Raw genomic sequence first — 22,246 nt, forward strand, 5'->3', positions numbered from 1 at the left:
AACAATTTTTTTTTGTTTTCTCCGAACACTACCTAGTTTTATTATTTTATTTTCTTCTTCTTCCTCCTTCTTCCTTCCCACCACCATCAAACTCCGGTGACCTTTAGCATATTCCGACAACTTCCACCATTAACGCCAGCGAATTCCACCACCAAACCGACCATCTCTTCTGTCTCTCTCTCTTTTCTTCTCTGTTCTCTCTTCTCTTTCTCTCCCAACATCTTTCCCTTTCTCTCTCTAAATCCCGGTGAAGGGGCTCTCCCCTTCGTCGGGATTTAGAGAGACAGAGAGATGCTGGGAGAGAGAGAGAATAGAATAAGGAGGAAAAAGTCACCGGCCAACTCCGGCCGGCGATATTCTTCCGGCTACTTTAAGGGTGTGTTTGGGGAATAGATTTTGAGATTCCCACTTTTTTCCTCGGAAAATTTTCCTTCTTCGGCCCCAAAACACCGACCTTATTATAATTAACTAGGGTATATCCAGTGCCCTAGGGCACGGACACTTGTATCAATCAAATGTTAAGAAATTTATTGTTATATTTTATTGAGAGAGAGAGAGAGATTTTTATTAGTTATTATTTTTTTATATTACTTTTTTGTTTCTCTTCTCTTAAATTAGTTATTATTTTATTGAGAGAGAGATTTTAATTTTACTTTAACCCTTGAAATTTATTTTGTTTCTTTTTTTTCTTAAATTAGTTATTTTATTTCTAAGAAGGAAACAATTTTTGTTTTTTAAATAGGTAACTTTATTTCTACGAAAGACTATATTTTAAATTTTGAGAATGGGTTCTAGACAATATCCCTTATTAAAAAAAGGATGTTTGTCCCAGTCATCATTTTCCCTTCTGTTTTATTATGGCCACTGTTTTGAGAAAGCATTAAAGTTTCCGGGGAAGACGGTGGAAAACAAAGAAAATTAAACCAAACACCCCTTTAATGTCGCCGGAAAAAGTCGCCGGCCGTATGTTGCCGGCGACTTCACCATCTTCTCTTCTCTTCTCTCTCTCTTCTCGCTCTCTTCTCTTTCTCTCTCTTCTCCCTCTCTTCTCTCTTTCTTCTCTTTCTTCTCTTTCTCTCCAGCGAAGGGGAGGAGCCCCTTCGCCAGAGCTCGTCTGGTTTGAACAACCAGACGGGATCTGGTTTCGTCTGGAAACCAGACCTCCGGCGAAGGGGCTCCTCCCCTTCGCCAGAGATGAAGAGGAGAATAAAAAATAAAAAAAAATTGTCGCCGGAGATGGTGGAGTCGCCGGAGAAAAGAAGAAGAAGATGAAAAGGATTTGATTGTTTGGGGAAATAAAAAAATCTACTTTTTTTTTGTTTCCACCCAAAACTTTACACCCCGGAAACTATATAGCTTTCCCCATAGCGTTGGCCTTTATTGTATAGATATACAGGAAATGGCTCAAAACCGTGGCTAATTGGTCCATATATCTAATCTTGGCAACAAATAAGTTATCTTTTCGGGAAATGATAGAGTGACTTAGAAATTGGTACTTAGAGGGTGACATATTTCCTCATTTAGAAATAAAAGCGGTCCCCACTGTAGTCAAACTTTGAAAAAACCTTGTCTTTTAGTGATTCCACATCAGCTGGGCACTAAAATGCCCAAAAAATTTGGGCTCTCTAGCATCTCCCTATCTTTTCTTGCTCACTTCTTGGTCATAATGAAGTACTTGGAATGATTTTTTTAGTTAAGTTCCGGGTCAATCTAACCTTCATATAGAAAACTCAATCTTACCTTAAGATCATGGAGTATTTTAATCTTAAATCTACAATATCAAGATTTTCTTATCTTTGTGTGTATCCAACCCACATGATCCTTCCATTTAGGTTAATTAATCAAAGTCAAACTTAATTTCTGATTTGTTAATTCATTCATAGTAACTTCAGATCTCATCTACAAATACTACTGCTCTTCTTTTGAGAATTCAAAACCTGCAACTTCAATGGAGAGTTTAATTCTGCACATGAAACCCACTTCATTTTCAGTCTTCTTCTTATGTTTTTCTATCATCTTTACTTCACAAACCATTACTACTAACGCTTGTAATGAAATAGATAGAGCGGCACTTCTTGATTTCAAGGCTAAAATCACTTTTGATCCTACTAAATTACTAGCAACTTGGAATATATCTAGTGATTGTTGCACCAAATGGGATGGTGTTTCTTGTGATCTCACAGGTCGGGTCGTTAATGTCTCTCGTCCCGGCTTGTTCTCGACGGACGATTCCATTTTCGACACGTTTATGAATGGGACGATATCTCCATCTCTTGGAAATCTTTCGTCTCTTCGCCTTCTTGATCTTAGTAATCTCAAGAACTTGAAGGGTCATATTCCACCTTCACTTGGAAAACTGAAAAACCTTAGACTTCTTTTCCTTGGTACTAACCAATTCACAGGTTCAATACCGAAAACTTTTCGAAATTTTCACCATCTCACTAAGCTTTACCTCAATGATAATCTTCTTACTGGTTCTATTCCACCTTCCATTTTCGAATCTATGGCATCACTTGAAGAGGTAGGCCTATTCGTTAATAAACTTTCAGGTGTTGTTCCATCGACTATAGGGAAATTAGTCTCATTAAAAAGACTTGATTTCCATGGAAATGAACTCTCTGGTTCTATCCCAATAACAATTGGTTCTCTCAAGAACTTGACATATCTAGACTTGTCCGAAAATCGAATATCAAGATCCATTCCAGAGTCCATTGGAGGACTAGTCAAGTTAATAGAACTCCATCTCAATCAAAACAAGCTTTCAGGCTTCATTCCTAGTTCGATATCCGATCTACTTCCTCTTCAACTATGTTTGATATCTGATAACAAACTCACGGGTAGATTACCTGCATCAATCGGAAAGCTCTCGAGCCTCAAATGGTTGACTCTTGACAACAATAAGCTAATGGGGAAGTTACCTCCATCCGTTGGCAATCTTACAAATCTAATTGGTATAGACTTCTCAAACAACCATTTTTCTGGTAAAATCCCTTCAACTTTTGGCAATCTTCCCAACCTTCAGTTTCTTGATATTTCAAGAAATCATTTATCAGGGCCACTTCCTCCTCAACTAGTCAACTTGGGTAACTTACAAGACCTAGATTTGTCATTCAATCCATTGGGTCTAGTAAGCTTACCAAAATGGTTATCGAAGATAAATCTTTTTCGACTTAAGTTAGCTCATACAGGACTAGTTGGGCAGCTTCCAAAATGGTTGTCGGCTTCGTCTGTATCAACACTCGACTTATCAAGTAACAAATTACGTGGCAAGTTACCACATTGGATAGGAAACATGACAAATCTCTCTTTCCTTAATATATCTAATAATGGATTTTATTCAACTATTCCGAACGAATTCAAGAACTTATCTCTTCTAATGGATCTTGATCTTAGTTCAAACAAGTTTACAGGAGGAATAGGAATGATCTTCGCCAAATCAGTGGACGAACCAAGAGGTCATTACAATTCTATTGATCTATCTCGTAACTTGTTTGTTGGTCCTATTGATGAGAATATTGGAACCCAAGTTGGAATGGATTCAATTGTGAAACTAGTACTATCTTATAACCCATTAGGAGGATCAATTCCAACTTCACTAGGAAAATTGAGTAGACTACAAACTTTGGAGCTACAAAAGAATGGGTTATCAGGGAAGATACCAGTTGAACTCGGCAACGCCACAGAGTTAACATCGATCCGTATATCAAGAAATAAGCTTACCGGAGGTATACCTTCAGAGGTAATAAACTTAGTTAAACTTGAAGAGTTTGATGTTTCTATGAACCAGTTGAGTGGAATGATACCTCCTCATAAAGCTAAAATCCCTGCATCTGCTTTCAAGGGGAACTCTGGCCTTTGTGGAAATCCACTTCCTCCTTGTAAGATTGATGGTTGATTTGAATTTTACTTTTTTATTAAATTTGTTTAGGAGCTCCTTTTGGGAATTAATGATTTGATTTTGTAATCCATGTTGATGTATTGGTATATCTGACTACAATAACATCCTGAACAAAAATTCCTTCACAAACACACAAACTTTAAATGATTATGATGGAGTTTATTCTCATTGTCTATATCTCATTCGCTCTCAAATGGACTCAAAATTGGCCCAAATCAGTCTGTTAGGTGAGTCTGACGAGAACAAACATTTTAGAAACTTCATCAAGCTAGTTTCGGAGATAAAAAAAAAACACTAACCAACTAATTTCTCATCGGCTTTTTTCGATCCGTAATCACCCCTCGAATGATGAGGATATATGGATACCATAATGCCCAGAGTTTAAATAGGTAGATTGAGAGTAAGGTTTACACAGGTTTTGGGCTCCCAAATCTCAGTGGTTACTTTTTTTTCTCCATCTACGGGCTTTAATTCTTTTACAGATTTACATTTGCGTTTTGTTTTTTTTTTGGTCAAAGTGAAGCTTTTCTTTTAGTGGTTGTTGTTTACTTGTTTAGGAGATGGTAAGCATTTCCAAATTCCAACCCTTTCAACAAGAAAAAAGAAAGGCATTTCCAACCCCCAAGAAATTCCTTTGATTTCCGTACTCTTTCTTTTCATGGTAAAACTGGCCAATAAGATCTATGGGTGAGTCTATAGGCAAATCCGAAGGCACTCGAACTAGGCCATCTCGTGTTGGTCTTGAAGAGCACAGACTGCGGCTAGTCCACCAGTCCGAGTGCCTTCGGTCTGCCTGGTCCATGGGCCTCAAACTGCTCGGTCCGAAGTCTACAAGAAGTGCCAACAGTGAAGACTGACCAAAACTTTTTTGAAAAAAGGGGTGCCTTTAGAGGCAGCAAAAAGATTTAGTTCATCTCCCTATGAATAATTTAAACAAAACTTGGGCCTTCAACAAATTTTTTAAATAATCAAACAGTTGATTTTAAGACGATAATTCATTTAACTGATGCAAATTAGACAGTAAATTAGGATAAAAGCTTCGTCAAAATGGGTTTTTCTAATATCATTTAGCTGACATATACCAACAAATTCTTATCGATGACTATTCGCTACACCCGTTATTCATCAATTTAGTTTTTACTACTTCCTACGCTCAGCTTGGTATTAAATTTTTACAGACAATCACATCCTGTTTACATTCATGGAATTTATTGAATGTCATTTTTAACTTTATATATATATATATATATAGAGAGAGAGAGAGAGAGAGAGAGAGAGAGAGAGAGAGAGAGAGTATACAACAACATACAATTCTATAATTGATGAATGAACAGCAAAATTCTGAAGTTGAAAAAAATTCAACAAGTAAATGGCTTGGCTATTTTTCTTTTCTATTTCATTTTTCATGGTCTTATTTTACAACCCTAAAAGGGGAAGACAAAGAAAAGAGAGATGGAGATGAATGTACCTTTCGAGACAGCTACATACATTCTAAGTAATAAAAGAATTGCATCCAATATTGCACGAAGAAATAAACGTACATCTGAATGATGATATAAGCTCCTGCAAAAAAACAAAAAGGTTAAACTGATCCTTATGCATATTGTCAGAAATGGTAAGCTAATGAGAAATATTTTGTATTTTGAATAGCGGTTGAAAGAACTGAACTTGATACAGACCTTTTGTTTTAATCATTGGAGCAGATTAACTGCTATTAGGAAGGGAAAGCGAAAATCCTGTCTGTTATCTTTGTGCGGCAAATTGGACATTCAGGGCATGCAAGCGAACACGGCTTACATACTGCAAAGTATATCATGTCATACAGACGACCAATGTCGATAGAAGATATATATATATATATATATATATATATATATATATATATATGTGATATATATATATATATATATATATATGTGTGATATATATATATATATATATAGAGAGAGAGAGAGAGAGAGAGAGAGAGAGAGAGAGAGTTGCTTACAGCAAAAGTGTCGGCACGGAAGGAGTAGAGCTGCAGTTGGGGCTTCAAAGCATATTTTACAGACATGAGAATTACCATCTCCGCTTCCTAAAGAATCGAGGTGTTGTTTTTCTTTCATCTCTTGCATCTTGGCCTAAAAGCATAGATATACAATCAAAATCGAAGATATCAATTACGTGTATCAAACTTCCGAGCGAACAAGTGTGTATCGCTTCATTTATACTCGTTATGACGACAAGAACGAGTACGTAATTTGTTAAAATAAGAAACTGCAATCAGAGGTCAAGATTATTCAGTCTATATTCAGTTAACAAGAACTCACACGTGGTAACTATCATATATCATAATCCTACTGCAGATATAACGAAAATGAAGCCACAACGCGGAATGCTTTTTCGAACTTAGACTGACAAGGCACTTTTAAGTCTTACTCCTTTCCAAAAAAATGAGAAATGTTTGTTGGTATTAGATTTCCCTTAGTGTATGAATCTGACTCACACCTAAGCCTGACTTATGTTAATCTGACTGTTTTGCTCTGGGACATAATAGTCATGTGGTTATTCCAAATTTTGGTGCCCATGTGAGACGTATTTATGTCTCATTTAAATGGAGCTGGAATTAGTCATGATCAACCATTAGACGAGCCACATACACACAGCCAGAAATTCAAATGATGCAAACTAACCCAGAAAAATGATCAAACATGAAAATGTTAATTTTACCTTCAAGCGGACTACGAGAGGTTCTACGATAGCATCACCATTAACTGGTTTTGTCGTATCCAGACTTCTTAACTCTTTCATGCCGTTATCTTTATCAATATCATTTGTTCTCAGATCATTCACAACATCAGTTCCTGGACCAGAAATCCCATCAAATTTGTACTCTGAGACAGCTCCAACCTCTTTTTTAAGTTTTGCAACAAGCACCCACATGCTCGCCAAATCATTTTCCAAAGCTGCCTCTCTTTTCTTGGCCTCGTCGGCCTGTTTCCTATATTCCTCTTCAACTAACTCCTTTTCAGCTAGAGCTGCTTCAAGAGCAGCTTCTCTTTGTTTCTTAACTTGTAACTCCATTTTAATATCATCATGCTCAAGGTTCCAGTATTCAGCCTCATCATAAACCGTACCAGGATTTTCATTAACCCTACCAGGAATCCTGTTTCTCCTGCCCATTTTGGTTTCGGAATATTTTCGACTTGATGCATTATTGTTATTTTGAATACCAGCGCCTTTATAATATGGCATATCTTGAGTAGCTGATAGTTCTTTTGCTTGTCGGGCATTTTGTAATGAAAGCTTGGTGACTTCATCAGCTAAGTTTTTTAGTTCGACAGCAGCGGCAGATGCCAATTCTTTAGCATAAGTAGCTTCTTCAGATATCTTCTGGTTTTGTACACGTAAACCACTATTCTCCTCCTTTAACTGAATATGTTCTAGCTTTAGTTTTTCATTCTCAGTCTCCTGTTAACAACAAAGTGCTAGTTTATAAGCTGCAAAAAGCATACATATACCTGTTTCTCAGTCCCAAAGTATGTAATGGGAAGCAACAAAACATGATATTTTCTATGCTACTTAATATGAAATGGAATTAGAAAATGATTTGTACTTACATTGACCTTCATCAAAATTAGCTTATACCCTATCAATTCACATTTTAATGATTATAACTTACACAGACCTTCATCAAAATCAGCTTAAACCCTATCCATTCACATTTCGCTTAACAGCTAAGCAGCTGGGACCGGCTAATCCACCATAGTAACTCAGGGATGCAATCGGAAAATGGGGTAGCCTGAGCCAACCCCAAGCTGGACCCTAAGTTAAACTTCAACTTGTTGGAGACTAGGCCACTCAATTTACAGAGAACTGCTTACACTTGATATAAATTGTTAAGTGAAATGAACAGCTTGATTTATCATAAACATCAAACCAACGGTCATCCCATAAAAAAGTCCCTTCTCTTTTTACTATAAAGATGTTATGTGCTATAAAAATATGCATGGGGAGATAATCTATGTATATTGTATACGTGTGTGTGTGTGTGTGTGTATATATATATATATATATATACTTATGTATGACAGTATGAGTTAATGAAAATCAGCCAAGTTACGTTGCTCAGACTGGTGGCTATCAAGGATCAGCCCCTGATCGATCCTAAGCTGATCCCCACCACCAACTGCTTAGGTTAACATCCTATATTCTCTGTAAATAGTTAAGTTCTCCAGCCTACGCAAAATTGAACCAACATGTTGAACAGAGATACGACGGAGTTAACAAATTCAGACAAAAATTAGTTAGTACTTCCATGTTACTGGGTTATATCTATGTACACCCCCATTGGAACTCTGTTGCAGTATATGCTGAAATTGATAGTATTATGCTGAAATTGACAGTATTATGCTGAAATTTAGCCACACCTGTGCCTGAATTTTCTTCTGCAACTCATTGATGAACTCATCAGAGGCACATTGTTCTGAAGATAATGTTGATGAATCACCCTTGACCATAGCCAATTGCTGCTGGAGCATGAGTACTTTTTCTTGCAACTTTTGGTTCTCTGAACACTGAAGCAGCAGGAACATATTCAAGCTTTGCAATACAAAACTTAAGAAGAAAAGGTGGAGGGCAAACAACTTGATGTTTTGAATATGTCTTTATGAAAGAAGACAGTTCCCCATGACTGGAATATAAGATACAAAAAGCAAATAATATAGAAAAAATATAACCTTCTCCTGCAATTGCTCCTGAAGAACACGGTTGTCAGCTGATTTTATCTGCATCCATGGATCAACAATTATATTACCAACTGACAGATATGAGGCACCTCAAAGAAAAGTGTTAAAACGTTAAGCAGGATTTAGAACAACCCTGTTAAGGGAAACATTTTTAATAAATACAATGCCCTTTAATGGAAGCAGTTGCTTTTGAAATATCAATGAAAAAAACTTGAAGATTCGAAGCCACACCTCTAGCTCAAATCCCTTCTCGTTGCACTGTGTCATCAATCTCATTACTGTCTGTTTTGCAAAAGAAATCAGTTCACTGATGAGTAAAAATAGCCAGTAGATCCAGAGTAGATAAGGAATATACGAGTTGCGGAAATTGAACTACCTGCTGCATATCGACCAAGGATGTCTTAGCTATTGAGGCTTCACCACTCTCAGTGATATGTTTCTCTAGAACCTTCATTTGCTTCATTTTTTCCCGAATCTCACTTTCTAATATCTGAATCTGTAACAAAATGTTTGTCTTCTCACTTCAGAATACTGGTGTGCCCATTGGAGGCCAGAGCAAAACCAAATATATATTTACGTAGATACCTGAGCCTGTGAACCCTCGGGGTCATTTACGGATTGTTCCGTTAAGCGCTTCAGGGTACTGGTGCTAAAAGCTATCTCCCCAGCAAGCATCTTAACCTGTTCAACAAGTAGATCCATCTGATCTGACATCTCAATTCCAGCCTGTGCCCCATTGGTAAACAAGAAATGAGTTAAGTTACACTTATAAATAAGCATTCCAGAAATTACGTCAAAATCTGAAAGTAGACACAGACAAGAAGTCAAGAAGTATACTCCCGTTTACAGTGAACACGTTATAGCATGCCTATCATAGACTTGCTTCAGAAATATTAGAGAAAAGGGGCTTCAGCAAAACACAAAAAACAAAAAACGGAAAGTGCATGTAGATGAGAGGAAAAGTAAATAGCTTTCTTACTAGAAGCTTGTCCAAACACTTCAGTGCGCTTATATACAAGCCGTAAGTATCCCCAACCCAAACATTTTTCCCTCTTCCATTTAACTTTCTTATTCTTTTCCCTCAGGGTATCTAGTCTGAATGCTTCTTATTTTGGTATTTTACTTTATCTCTTTCCGTTTTTGAACAAAGACAACAATTATTTATCTCAACAAAAAACTCATGTAACATGTTGAAGAAATAACCTTAACAATACACTAGTTTTTTGCATCACAACGTTGATGGTAATGTGAGACAGACAACCCCACCCATCATACTTTCAACAATACCACAATTCGATAGGAAGGTGTAATACACAAATGCAGGAGTCTAAAAACATTACACTCACTTGGGACGAATCTGTAACTGAACTGCTGGGTGGTGATTGTTCTTCGCCCCGCTTGCTGGAAGATCTTCCAAGTGTATAATCAGAAAAAAGAGCAGAAGAATCTTTCTGGTTATCACTTTCCCCAAGCATTGATGAACCGTCACGAAGAATATCCAGTTTCTGGCAAAGATTTGGTGAAGCATCAGCATTTTTTTATCTAAAATATCAAGCATCATATATTTTCTTCCAGATTGAATTAGAACAAATGGGCAAAGGAGAACTTCGAGAACTATAACTTGAAAACCAATTACACTAATTGTTCTGATCGACTGCAAGCTGTGATTCTACGCTGTTGTGCATTCATGCCCATGACACTTTCTTATGTGCCCTGCATGTATTCGTAAATATACGATCCAGGGGCCAACTGTAACTTGACAACCAATATATGCACTATTTGTTTTGTCTGAAGAAATATAGACTTATTGTTATATTTGACTAGCAGATGACATTTATGCATTTGTGCACGTGAAACACTAATTTTTATGTGCTTCACATGTGTGCCCAAGCACACTAGCCAAAGGCCTCGCGTTTGTTATCATCTTGGCACCCAGTTCTACGCATTGCCCTGTTCAAATAAGAACAAGCCAAGGACCTACTTAACTTGGAAATCAAAGTCTATACTCAAATTTTGTCACTTATTGTATCAGAATATGTATCCAACTATAGTCTTACCACTTGAATACAGCCAAAGCAGAACTTCCAGGCAAATCAACCTTACAAAAACGAGGTATCAGGTCTCGCTCATTTTTATCTATGTATATCACAACCAGATATACTACAATTATAGCAGGCCCTTATAGCACACCCTTGGGATTCAATCAGATACCCAGATAGAAATTTGACAACGTCAACCTGTTGGTGGCTGTGTGTATAAAAGATTTGGACTTGACCATGATAGCAAAAATTGAACCCACTGGAATTTCCAGTCTAGTGGCAGTTTTATTCCCTAGTCATGGGCTCCCTGTTGGAATCGAATCGAAAGTTTTCCTCTGGTTTTGGAACAAAAGTACACTATAACACTCCACATTTTCACCCCATCTGAGAAGCCAACACAAACTAAGGACTTTTTGGATGTAAACAATGACCCCAGTACGTATACAGCATAAAACACCAGTACAACATGCTCCAGTATTTTCATTGTGTTTGGATTAATGCTACTACAGATACTTCCTATAGTATTAATTGTTCAAAATACTGTTAGCTCGATCAAAGAATTTATAGAAAAGAGCAAGGCAAGCTCTAAATAATTTCAAGGAAAAGAGACATACATCATCGTCGCCAAGATAATCGTGTTGCTGATGACTGGGTAATTCACTCAAACCAGGAATGTTATTCTTTGTAGAGACAAGAATGAGCTTTGTTAGCCTTTGGATTCTACTCATGAGAGCTGATTTTGCTTCCTCTTCCTCTTCTAACCTTGACTGCATTTTTACTTGACCCTCTTCCAACTGTTCCAAAAGTTTCAATGTGAGAAATGCTGAACCTCGTATGCCAAGATTAAGAATATTTTGTTCTGAACTTGTGGCAATATCATAAAAAAGGATTGAGAAACATAATGAATACGGTGTTACAAAGGCAAAGCACAAGCAATCAGCTAAATGACTAACGCCAATCTTAACCAAATGATATGGAAAAAATATAACCTTTTGTCTCAGGGTTATTATCTCTTCATGATTTACACCAGCAACCATTCCCTGCTTAAGCTGATCAAGTTCTTGTTTGAGGTTAGAGATTTCCTTCTGGTATTTCTTTATTAGGGACTTCTCGTCAATGATCTAGAATACCAAGATAAACAGTTAATCCAACGCCATCTTTTCCTAAAAAGAGATAAGTCCTATAGGAATCTTGTTGCAAATTGAGATTACAGCAAGACGCTGCATTTACCCTATTGCGAGATGCAAAGATTTCCACTCGCTTTGCCCTACTAGCAAACTTCAAAGTATTGTGTGTTTCCTCCATGTTACTTGATGCTGGTGTAACCGTGCATATGAGCTGCAGAAAGCAGATTAAAATTAATTTAAAAAACAGCATAAAAAATAAAGTTATGATTTTACATAGACAGAACAGAAAGAATGTAAAGGTAAAAATATCCAATATCAGACCATGATTCACAAGCATAATGCACAACTCAATATATTAGGGTCTGAGACAAGTTCAGGAAACATAATGTCTGCAGTTCGAGAGAACTCACTGATACGTGTCCACGTCCACTCAACGAAGACTGTAGAAGTCGGGTTAGCTTAGAATCACGGTAAGGAACATGTGATGCTTTCCCCTCGCTCAGTTTGCCAATTACCTTCAAATTCGAAGTTCAAACTCACAATCAGTTAACAATACGATCTTAAGTTCTTAATAGTGAAACTAATAATGCAGATAAAAATACATGTGATATACATAGTTAAAATTATTTGATAGAGGACCATTATGATAGCCCATTAAGTTATGTAGTTGACAGTCGACAATTTATGCCAACTTATATGAACGCCTAAGGCAAAATGTAATTTATAGGAAGTAATTTCAAGAAATTAAAGAAAGTCTTGCGTGTATCTGTATACAGACAAAAGAGGTACAAGCAAGGAGCAAGCCTTATTTGAGGCTCAAAACCTAATTAATGTTTCAAGCAACTTAAAATTTTATTACTTTCAACAGATTTTAGATTATAGAACACGAGAAAAAAGAAGTATAAATAAAAGCTAAATATAGAAAATAAACAACGAACAACAATCCACCAAGGTAACAGTAAGGCGTCAGCGAAATATGTAAAATGACAAATAGCGTCTAGTGTACACTTAAAATTCCCTTTTAAGCATTGCTTGTTAGGAGGCCCACCAGTCTCTTGAACACAAATCCTCGAGAAACATCACTTCCCCGAAAAACAAGGCAAATTATGGCACTAGGTAGCAAAGATCCCAGTTCCATGCACCACAAACAGAGGAAACTTTTGTAGCATACCATCTTCTACTTATCACCATAAGCAAGCACTTTAGGGATAAAATGAGTACTTCAGGAATGAGTTTCAAGCAGCAGGTATACAAAATTTTGCTATACCTTTAGATATGCTAAACATCAACTTACCATCTATGAGACTAACACATACATACAGTAAAAATGCAGAACGAGCAAAAACAAAAGTAACAACAAACTATACAACAGCAGTGATTCAAATTGAAAGAAGCAAGTAGCACCTACAGTTCCAAGAGTTAACAAACTTTTGTTTATGTAGGATCCTTCTTTTCTCCTAATCCCAGTAGTTTCAGCTTTTGAACTCTCGGATCCCGCAAGATCTATTAAATTCTACAACAGCAAACAAAAGTAAGATTATTAATGATTGAAAAAGGAGTTGTTCTAAATCTGAAAACTGATCTCGACTCACACATACCAGTTGAGAAAATATCACTTCGTCATATTCATCACCATGAGCACTACTTTCAATCATCTGATGGAATAAATCATATAACATATTAGAAAGCAAAATAATGTGGTAAATAACTAGAAGATATAGTAAGAATATCACAGATTCACAGCGTCGAAGAAGAATCTCGGTAACTAAAAAAAGAAAGGGGGATCCAAATGTTAGGAAAAATAACCTAATTAACTTGTTCAGGAATATGAAGATAAAAGATGCGAATGTAAAAGCAAAGACACCAAGATAATTTAACGTGGCAAAAAACCCCTCCAAGATAGAAGGTAAAAAAACCACGGGACCTAGTCCAGAAACTTCCACTATGATTACATAATTGGTTACACAGTTCTTCACCAAACCTATGGTGGATAAACCAATTGTTCAAGATGTGTGGAAACACTCTTGGATAACAACTCTTCCCTAAACAAATAGAGGAGTAACCAAATCTTCAAGATGTGTGGAATCACTCTTGGATAACAACTCTTCCCAAAACAAATAGAGGACTAACCAATTCTTCAAGATGTGTGGAAACACTCTTGGATAACAACTCTTCCCTAAACAAATAGAGGATTAACCCATTCTTCGAGATGTGTGGAAACACTCTTGGATAAGAATTCTTCACCAAAACTATGGTGGATAAACTGAACAAGAAAACAGAGAAATAGAAATCTCTTACTCTTTTCCTAGATTACCAAAGGCTGAAGAAGATAACCACAAACTAAATTGCTTCACAAGATTAATAATCTTCTTTTCTTCAAACCAATATTCTTCTCTTTCAATCTCTCTTGAAAGAACCAGTTCAGAAATCTCTCTTTCTCTGACCTCTTTCTGTTCTCATCTCTCTGACCTCTATCTCTCTCTAATCTGAGAGGATATGATCTGAAAAGATTCTCTGGTAACTCTTTCAACTGGGAGGATACTTTCTGACTTGAAAGTATGAATAATTTCTTCCCTTTCATTCCCTATTTATAATAATAAATAAGGAGGTATTCCAATAGAAATAGGATTCCTTTTTTAGGCTTGAAAGAAACTTCTATTTCACCCAAAAAAGGAATAAGGGAAATCCTATTCCAACTAGGAATCCTTTTTATTTAAGGAGGGACTCCAACACCAAATGCAAAGAGTGGTTGATGTTCCAAAATTTAATGTTCAACCACGGGTGGACCTAGTTGACTAAAAGATACATGCAATTGCAATGTTTACAATGACTGAGAAGTAGCAACTACAGCACTCTAATAAGCTATGGAGATTGTTTGAACTACATTTACATACTAAACAAGTCATGTCAGCAAACTAAGACAAGTCTAATCTTGGCCAATTGCAGATAAACCATCAAGAAAAATTATATTGGGTCCTTTACAAAACTAATTCTTGTTCCTTAGTCTGCCCTTAACAAAGAAGCCTACATATCTCCCAAAAGGACCATCTCTTTGACTTTAATAGATGAACCTAATAACTTGGGAAGTTGGGGAGATGAATCCCAAAATGTTCCAATAAGAATTCAAAACTGAATGATATATAAGTAATAAAGCAACCCTGACAAGGTAATGCACACTTGAAAAAATAAAGGTAAAAGAGACTTCCACATTAGAAGATATGTACCAGAGTAAAAATGGTGTGACTCCGGCTGCTGAACAAGTTAAAGTTATTTGAACCAACATGACGATGCTCTGCCATAATAAACATTAGCAGAAGTGTTATATATGTGTATACATACACATACATATAATGAGAGAGAAATTTCTAGGAAATACCTTCTCCAGATGCAATGAAAGTAAGTGCATGCCCGGGTGATAAAACCACTTCTTCCTTTATGCCCTCAACATAAGTCCCCTGTAAAATCTCAGGTACCACAATTAAGACATGACTAGTTTCATAAAATAAAAAACAGGAAAACTATCAAGTGTATTGTTCATTGGAGTCATCTAGGGGAGAAAACATCAACTCTTCTATTCTAGAGGTTTTAGCTTCGAACCTGTGCATCCTCTCTAACACGCAGATTTTGTCCTGTTGGATCCAGCAGGTCATTTATCACCTGGACCCAGAATAACTCTTCATCAGATGGCATAGTTGAATGTGCTAAAAGTATTCAAAAAATGTAGAGTTGAAATTAAATATTCAAATACTAATACATAAAACTTAAAAGGATAAGAGCTCGAAACACAAAGGAAAGCATCTGTGATTAATTAAAAAGTGTTTATTCTTCTGTGTATTACTACTTACCTCATTATAGATTTCAAGGTATGATACACGGAGTAAGAACTCTCTCCCGGGAGTCTGCAAGGAGAACAACACAATGATAGCGTCCACAAAAACATGAACAGTAACACGTACCGACGTACAACCAAATAAAAGTAGAGTTTAATATGTTAGAAACAATTGCTAGAGAAACTTACATCTTGGATTATGCTGAACACATCTTTGATGGCCTGTGGTATAATTCCTGGAGAGGTTTGATCCCCCTTAAAAAGATTAATGAAGAAATTTTAGAAACAAGCAGAAGATACGAAATGTTACTTTGCATTATAATTCTCATCATACTTCAACATTTCTGGAGAATCAATTAATGATTTAAAGATATACACTTAATAAGCTTCTTAGCTAGAAAAAGATGCACATCGACAGCAAGACTGCAACTACAGACCCAAATAGTACAGATAAAAAACTATCACATGGAAATGAAGCTACGCCTATAATAAGGCCAGAGTGCCAGACTTTGGATATAACAAACGGGAAATTGAAACACATGTGACCAAACAAGCTCTAGGCAGTTATATTGGTGCTCTCAAATTTACCCGATATAGCATTTTGTGAAATTGGAATAGAAGAATTAAGGCTTGTAGAGTATATTCTAGACAAAAGAAGCAATATGTGGGAGGTTACAGTAACTTCTGCAAACATGGTAGAATTCAATGTTTTAACACAATGTTCCATTTTGTGAAATTGTAATAGAAGAATTGACGTTTGTAGAGTATACTCTAGCCAGAAGAAGCAACATGTGAGAGGTTATAGTAACTTCTACAAACATGGTAGAATTCAAGATTTTAACACAATCCTCCATTAATGTCACATAAATATGGAGCCTTACAAGCTATATGACTCAATATAATATCTCAATGTTAGAGCTGATTTCTAAGCGGAGTTGAATTGACACTATCCTCCATTAATGTCACATAAATATGGAGCCTTACAAGCTATATGACTCAATATAATATCTCAATGTTAGAGCTGATTTCTATGCGGAGTTGAATTGACACTATCCTCCATTAATGTCACATAAATATGGAGCCTTACAAGCTATATGACTCAATATTATATCTCAATGTTAGAGCTGATATCTACGCGGAGTTGAATGACCACTTCAATTATTGGGGATGTGTATCCATATTCTAATCTGAATTGCTTATAAGGTATAATCAAGATAATTTGCATGTAAAATGATATCAAATAAATAGTCAAACAGAATAGGTAAAGATTTGGAGAATAAACCAAAAGAGTGTAGTTTTATTATATCTGCTAGCGCGTCTGACTGAGATGAGTGTTCATTAATTAAAATTATAGACTTAACATTTATCAATACTGGGGTAAAGACATCTGAGTAGTAGTTTTAGAAAAAAATTGATTAATCTTTTTTCTCAAACAGTAGTATACCAACATCCTATTGAAATGTTGGTATCATTGCATATTCATAATCTCTCACTATAACATCAGAAAACAAGTCATATTCACACGCCTATACTTTAGGAGCATTTGGTACTTACATGCATAGTATGTGTCTTGCCACTACTTGTAACACCATAGGCAAAAACAGTTCCTGCAGCACAAACATATAAAGTTTTCATTCTTTACACCTGTTATCTGATAGTCTAAAACCTACTTCTTCGAGTTTTTGTTAGCAAACATCTCAATGCAAGGGTAATCCAAGGAGGATACCATCAATTGTTCCCGTTAAAGTTCAATTTGGCATTTATATATCTAGCCCTAAAAAAATATGAGAATAAGCTATAATAATACCATTTACTCCCTCCATTGCAGCCTTGACTACTGGTCGAGCGGCTACTTCGTACACAGTCTTAGAATTGGATGCAGGTCCAAATACTCGATCTGATTGTACAACAAAATCAAACAGAAATAGCAGAAGAAGGGATAATACAATTAGTAAAATGTGAAAGGGCATGAGTTGATATTCGTTCCACATTATTTCAATGGAAACTACGATTTCAAACTTCAAATCATAAAGATGTGATACCATATGCATATGCCGTTGCCGGATTATACTGGCAGCGAACAATTCTATCTCCATCAGCATACCAAGCGATCTCATCTCCACGCTGAAATTCCCGCTCACTACAACCACAAAATTCATCAATCCGATTAGTCTACTATACTAACTCACAATTCAACCCTAAATCCCAATTTCTAATCGATATGATACTAAAACCAACAGATCAACCAAAATTTAATCAGATCTACTATTATACCTCAATGGTCGAAACCTAATAGTAACCGAAATACTATCTCCAGATCTGGAACTATCAACTGGTTCTGCAATAAGCTCTTCCGCAGAAGGAAAATGAACCGGAGTACGACTTCTAGAGCTACGGTAAATCGAATCACTCCGACTTCGATTTATTGCCGACACGGTCGATTTATTAGAGTAACCATTTCCAGAACCGTATAATGAAGAAGCAGAAGATGAACCAGAACGAGGAATAGTGCTTCTTCCATTGATAAGCGATGAAGATGAAGAAGTTGATGAGTAAGGAGTTGATGGTTTCCGATGATTAAACGGTGAACTACTCCGTCCTCGCGATGAAGACGACGCCATTAATTAATCGTTCAAACTTCAATCTCTTCCTCTTCTCCAAGGAAAAATGAGAAATAGGAGATAGAGAGAGAGAAGAAAACAAAAGGAGAATCTCTTTGTCAGTTCTCACATGCTCTGAAAGACCAAAAAAAGAGCAACATGAAACAACTAAGATCCTTTTCCCCTTTTCGGTTGTTTTTACCTTTCAATTCGTTTTCATGTTCTAGAGAGAGAAACTGAAAGTAGAGAGAGAAAGAGAGAGTCTTCCTTCGTTGTTCTTCAAAGTTGCAGTTAGAGAGAGAGAGAGAGAGAGAAATAGATCCCCAAAACAGAACCGGTGAGAATCGTAAGATAGAGAAGAGTGCTAACGAAGTGATGAATTATTTTTTCGAAGAAACAATTAAAAATAGAAAATGACGTGGCGTTATGCTGATGTGGAAGTAGGGATTGGCAGATTAAACTAGGGAAGAAAATGCCCGCGCTTTTAATACAAACTTTGAAAACCGAATGTAAAATGAGCGGGAATAACCGTGGCGACAAATTTCAGAGAGAGAGAGAGGAAGAAAACATTAAAAGCACCGTAGGAGAGAGAAAGTTAGTTGAACCCTTGAACTTAAAAAAATATAAAAACGGTAATAAGTCTATTGTGACTTACCATATCCCGAACTAAACGCAAATACTCAAATCCAAATATTCAACTAGTAAATGGAACATCTGAACTAATAATCGCCTCAATATTAGCCGTTAGATCTAGGAAACAAGTTCTATTGGAAAATATCTATACAATAAAGCAGAAAGAAAAAAAAGGTTTTTGGTATAGGAAGAGCACTATTTAGTAAAGGCAGTGCGTTAAAAAGGTCAATTTATGTATTTGCTCTTTCTTTACCAAATTAATTTAAGGAGGGCGTTATAAGGATCATTCAATAAATAGTGCCAAAATAGAAGGACTTAGATAAAAATTAATAATAAATCTAATATTTTATTCAGTTGTAGTTTCTCTCACATAAAAACCCAAAACCCTAATATCGTCACTACTATCAACATCACCATTAGTATTAAAAAACTTGCAAAATTTACCATCACTATAGTTTTAGTTTCGAGCTTTTAATGATGTGTCAAGATCTCATGGATGAGGAACCACCGCTAATGAAGGAGGCGACCTACATCAAGAAAGAAGATTCCTTTGACTTATACGTAGACATCGACTCAAACGAACCCATCGACTTAAACGGAGTTATCGACTTAAACAAAGACATTTATAATGAAGATAATATGTCTCAGGTAAAGAAATATCATTTTCTTGTCTTCCTCTATGGTTGAACAAAATTTTAAGGGGTTTAGGTCGTTTTTTTCATAAAGAATTTTCGGTTTGATCAACTGAAAAAGACAACAAATTCGTTAGGGTCGGCTGAAAAAGACAACAAATTTCGGTCGCAACGGCTGAAAAAGATGACAAATTTCGGTTGGGCCGATTGAAAAAGATAACAAATTTTGGCTGGTCCCGCTGAAAATAGCAATAAATTTCGGCTAAGATGGCTCAAATTAGTCTGTTTTTTCAACCGCTCTGGCCGAACTTTTTTAAAAGTTTCAGTTGGTATTCATGAATTTTTATTTATGCCAAGCGAAATTTATTTTTATGTAAATGTCACTTATATATTTTTTGAGTAACATCCTTGTTTGTATTCTTCATTGCAACATTGATACTTGATATCTTCAAAAGTTACTTTAATTAGTGTTAAAACCCTAAAAATTTATGGAGAAATCAAGCAATAACAAGAATTACAAACTCTCTATGGAGATGAGTGTTGTGTTAGTCATCTAGGGTTTAGGTTTCTATATCTATATCTCTATTTTTGATCGAATCAAACTGATTTTTAGGGCTTTTCTCCTTTTCAGGATGTTTATCTCTCTTCTCTCTCTTTGATTTGATCGAAGGTTTTAGGTCGAACAAGATTCTCTCTTCTCTCTCGAAGGTTTTTAGTCGAACATGAGGATACTCTCTTGTCTCTCTTTTGGTCCAAAAGAATTTGATGGGAGGGACCAAAGTATAAATTTGAGATATTTTTAAAAAAATGTTCATCCCTCCCTATTCTAAAAAGAGTGCTCGCCCTATCTAATGCACTGTCTTTGCTAAAAATGCTCTTCCTATACCAAAACCCAAAAAAAAACGTTGACTCGGACAAACATCATTTTTAATAAAGGATATTGTCTAGAAGTCCTTCCAAAAATTGAAAATATAGTCCTTCTTCGAAAGAAAATAACCGATTTAAAAAAAGATAATCGTGCCTTTTTAGAAATAAAATAACTAATTTAAGAAAAATGGAAACAAAAGAAATTGCAAGGGTAAAAAAAAGAAATTAAAATATCTCTCAATAAAACAACTCATTTATGAAAAAAATGAAACAAAAGAAAATAAACAATAAGTAAAATACCGAAAAGTTAAGGTATCCAGAATATAGCAGTAATAAATATATATGAAATGTCGGATGACATGTTTGGCGAGAGCGCCTAAAGCAACATTATGGGGTGCCTATAGAAGCACTGAGTAAAAATTTCGTCAAATTTGATTGATACAACTGACCTTGGTCACTGGATATACTCTAGTAGACCAAAATGGAGAGGTTTTATTAGCATTTTGTTATGATCCATGGATCCAAGGACTTTCAAGGTCTATATCAAACAAGTGTACTTCATCTCGACCCTTGACGGTGAAATTAAAGGGTGTTCTCTATACAAACATATTGCTCAGCATTCTTACACTATCTAACTAAATAAGAAATCATTTGAAAAGTTTTTAAAAGAAAAGCAAATTTGGGCCAAAATAACATTTCAAATCCATAAATGGGAGAGAGATCCTCTCCAAAGAAAAGATGAGTGGAAGGTCCACAGACTGGTAATGACATTTTCTCTTATGTCTGTTCTACATGATGCGTAGAAAAAATAAGTTATATATTTTGCGAAAGGGACAAACATAAGTATTGGGTGATGAGTTTGGGACATGAATATGTTCTTTTTTGAGTTTGGGACAAGAACTAACTTTGACTAACTTGATCATCCAATAATTAACGTCGTCTAATAACACTTAACATTAGTTGACTCTTGCGTTTGTTAAAAACGTGAACACTAATTTTTTAAATTAAAATGCTCCTAACACAAGTTTTACAATTTTTTAGGAATAATCAAATTAAAAACAAAATAACCTACTTACATCCATTGACCTTATTCACATAATCCTCCACACTCACATAAATTCGTAAACGTCGTGTGCGAACCTATATATCACAAAAAGTGTGACCACAAAATTTAATTGTATACATTCATTCACTCATTCACACAAAAATTAATCTAAAAATTAATAAATAAATAGACATTCATTTGTTCATAAATATTTAAGTGTCTTAATGTTATAAAAAATGATCTCTGTCAATATTCTAAGTAGCTTAGTGTTGTTTAAAAAAATGTTAAATTTACGACGGTGAATTGGAGAATAACATTTGGTATCAGGATAATCCAAGTTTTGAGTGGAAAATCTTAGATGAACCCTACCACTATTTCTCTCTATCTCTCCATTCTTCTAACAAAATAAAGAATGGTACCTTTATTAGTAACTCGCATGGATAGTTTCAAGATTTCAAGTGAAACTCTTCTACTCCACCGCAACAATTAGAAAAGAGAAACTAAGAGAGTTATGGAGTAACATCGAGAATTTTATGTTTCACATGAGACCCTTTCCTTTCACCTGAGACGAAGGAGTATTCCGATGAAAGAAATTTTCTCTTAGCTTTAAATAGTGAGTGAGAGAAAATGAGAGAAATGGAGAGAGGGGGAAGGGAGAAAGAGGGAGATAGAGGAAAAAATAGTGGCAGTTAAAAGAGATAAATGATGAGTATGCAGGTTTATTTAAACATATTTTATATATATATTTCTCAAAAAAAATTGCAACAATAGTGTTAGGGACACTTGAATTTGAAAAATTAATGTTTCGGGCAGAAAAAGTTAAATAAAACTAGTGTTTGGGGCATCTCA

General features: G+C 35.7%; 2 protein-coding genes across 2 annotated transcripts; one reads left to right on the forward strand and one right to left on the reverse strand.

Moving 5' to 3' along the window:
• The first annotated feature begins 1,706 nt into the window (after positions 1 to 1,706).
• Positions 1,707 to 4,027, forward strand: LOC147538538 (uncharacterized). Its single transcript, XM_086644327.1, has one exon. It carries the CDS (start codon positions 1,949 to 1,951, stop codon positions 3,893 to 3,895), a length of 1,947 nt encoding a protein of 648 aa, XP_086500453.1. The 5' UTR covers positions 1,707 to 1,948; the 3' UTR covers positions 3,896 to 4,027.
• Positions 4,028 to 5,194: 1,167 nt separating this feature from the next.
• LOC147538539 (kinesin-like protein KIN-7D, mitochondrial) lies at positions 5,195 to 19,026 on the reverse strand. Its single transcript, XM_086641376.1, has 25 exons — positions 17,895 to 19,026; positions 17,663 to 17,760; positions 17,428 to 17,517; positions 17,175 to 17,227; positions 15,810 to 15,875; positions 15,637 to 15,690; positions 15,389 to 15,448; positions 15,168 to 15,246; positions 15,016 to 15,083; positions 13,390 to 13,446; positions 13,200 to 13,304; positions 12,202 to 12,306; positions 11,895 to 12,002; positions 11,654 to 11,785; positions 11,279 to 11,458; positions 9,972 to 10,130; positions 9,211 to 9,351; positions 9,002 to 9,121; positions 8,857 to 8,907; positions 8,617 to 8,664; positions 8,308 to 8,454; positions 6,608 to 7,348; positions 5,886 to 6,018; positions 5,578 to 5,698; positions 5,195 to 5,461 (listed from the first exon to the last, which is right to left on the reverse strand). Exons 1-24 carry the CDS (start codon positions 18,239 to 18,241, stop codon positions 5,613 to 5,615), a joined length of 3,228 nt encoding a protein of 1,075 aa, XP_086497502.1. The 5' UTR covers positions 18,242 to 19,026; the 3' UTR covers positions 5,195 to 5,461; positions 5,578 to 5,612.
• Between the last annotated feature and the right edge of the window lie 3,220 nt (positions 19,027 to 22,246).

This window comes from Eschscholzia californica, unplaced genomic scaffold (genome assembly GCF_041429995.1).
Source record: "Eschscholzia californica isolate CP2 unplaced genomic scaffold, dmEscCali1.0.p SCAF_5, whole genome shotgun sequence".
Taxonomy (NCBI): domain Eukaryota; kingdom Viridiplantae; phylum Streptophyta; class Magnoliopsida; order Ranunculales; family Papaveraceae; genus Eschscholzia; species Eschscholzia californica.

Excerpts from the sequence above, each read along its gene's own strand:
- LOC147538539 (XM_086641376.1), bottom strand. The coding sequence starts at position 18,241 with ATGGCGTCGTCTTCATCGCGAGGACGGAGTAGTTCACCGTTTAATCAT. Across the intron at positions 12,003-12,201 it reads GTGGACGTGGACACGTATCA|CTCATATGCACGGTTACACC; the intron begins GTGAGTTCTCTC and ends TGCTTTCTGCAG. Across the intron at positions 8,665-8,856 it reads AGAAGGGATTTGAGCTAGAG|ATAAAATCAGCTGACAACCG; the intron begins GTGTGGCTTCGA and ends CCATGGATGCAG.
- LOC147538538 (XM_086644327.1), top strand. The coding sequence starts at position 1,949 with ATGGAGAGTTTAATTCTGCACATGAAACCCACTTCATTTTCAGTCTTC.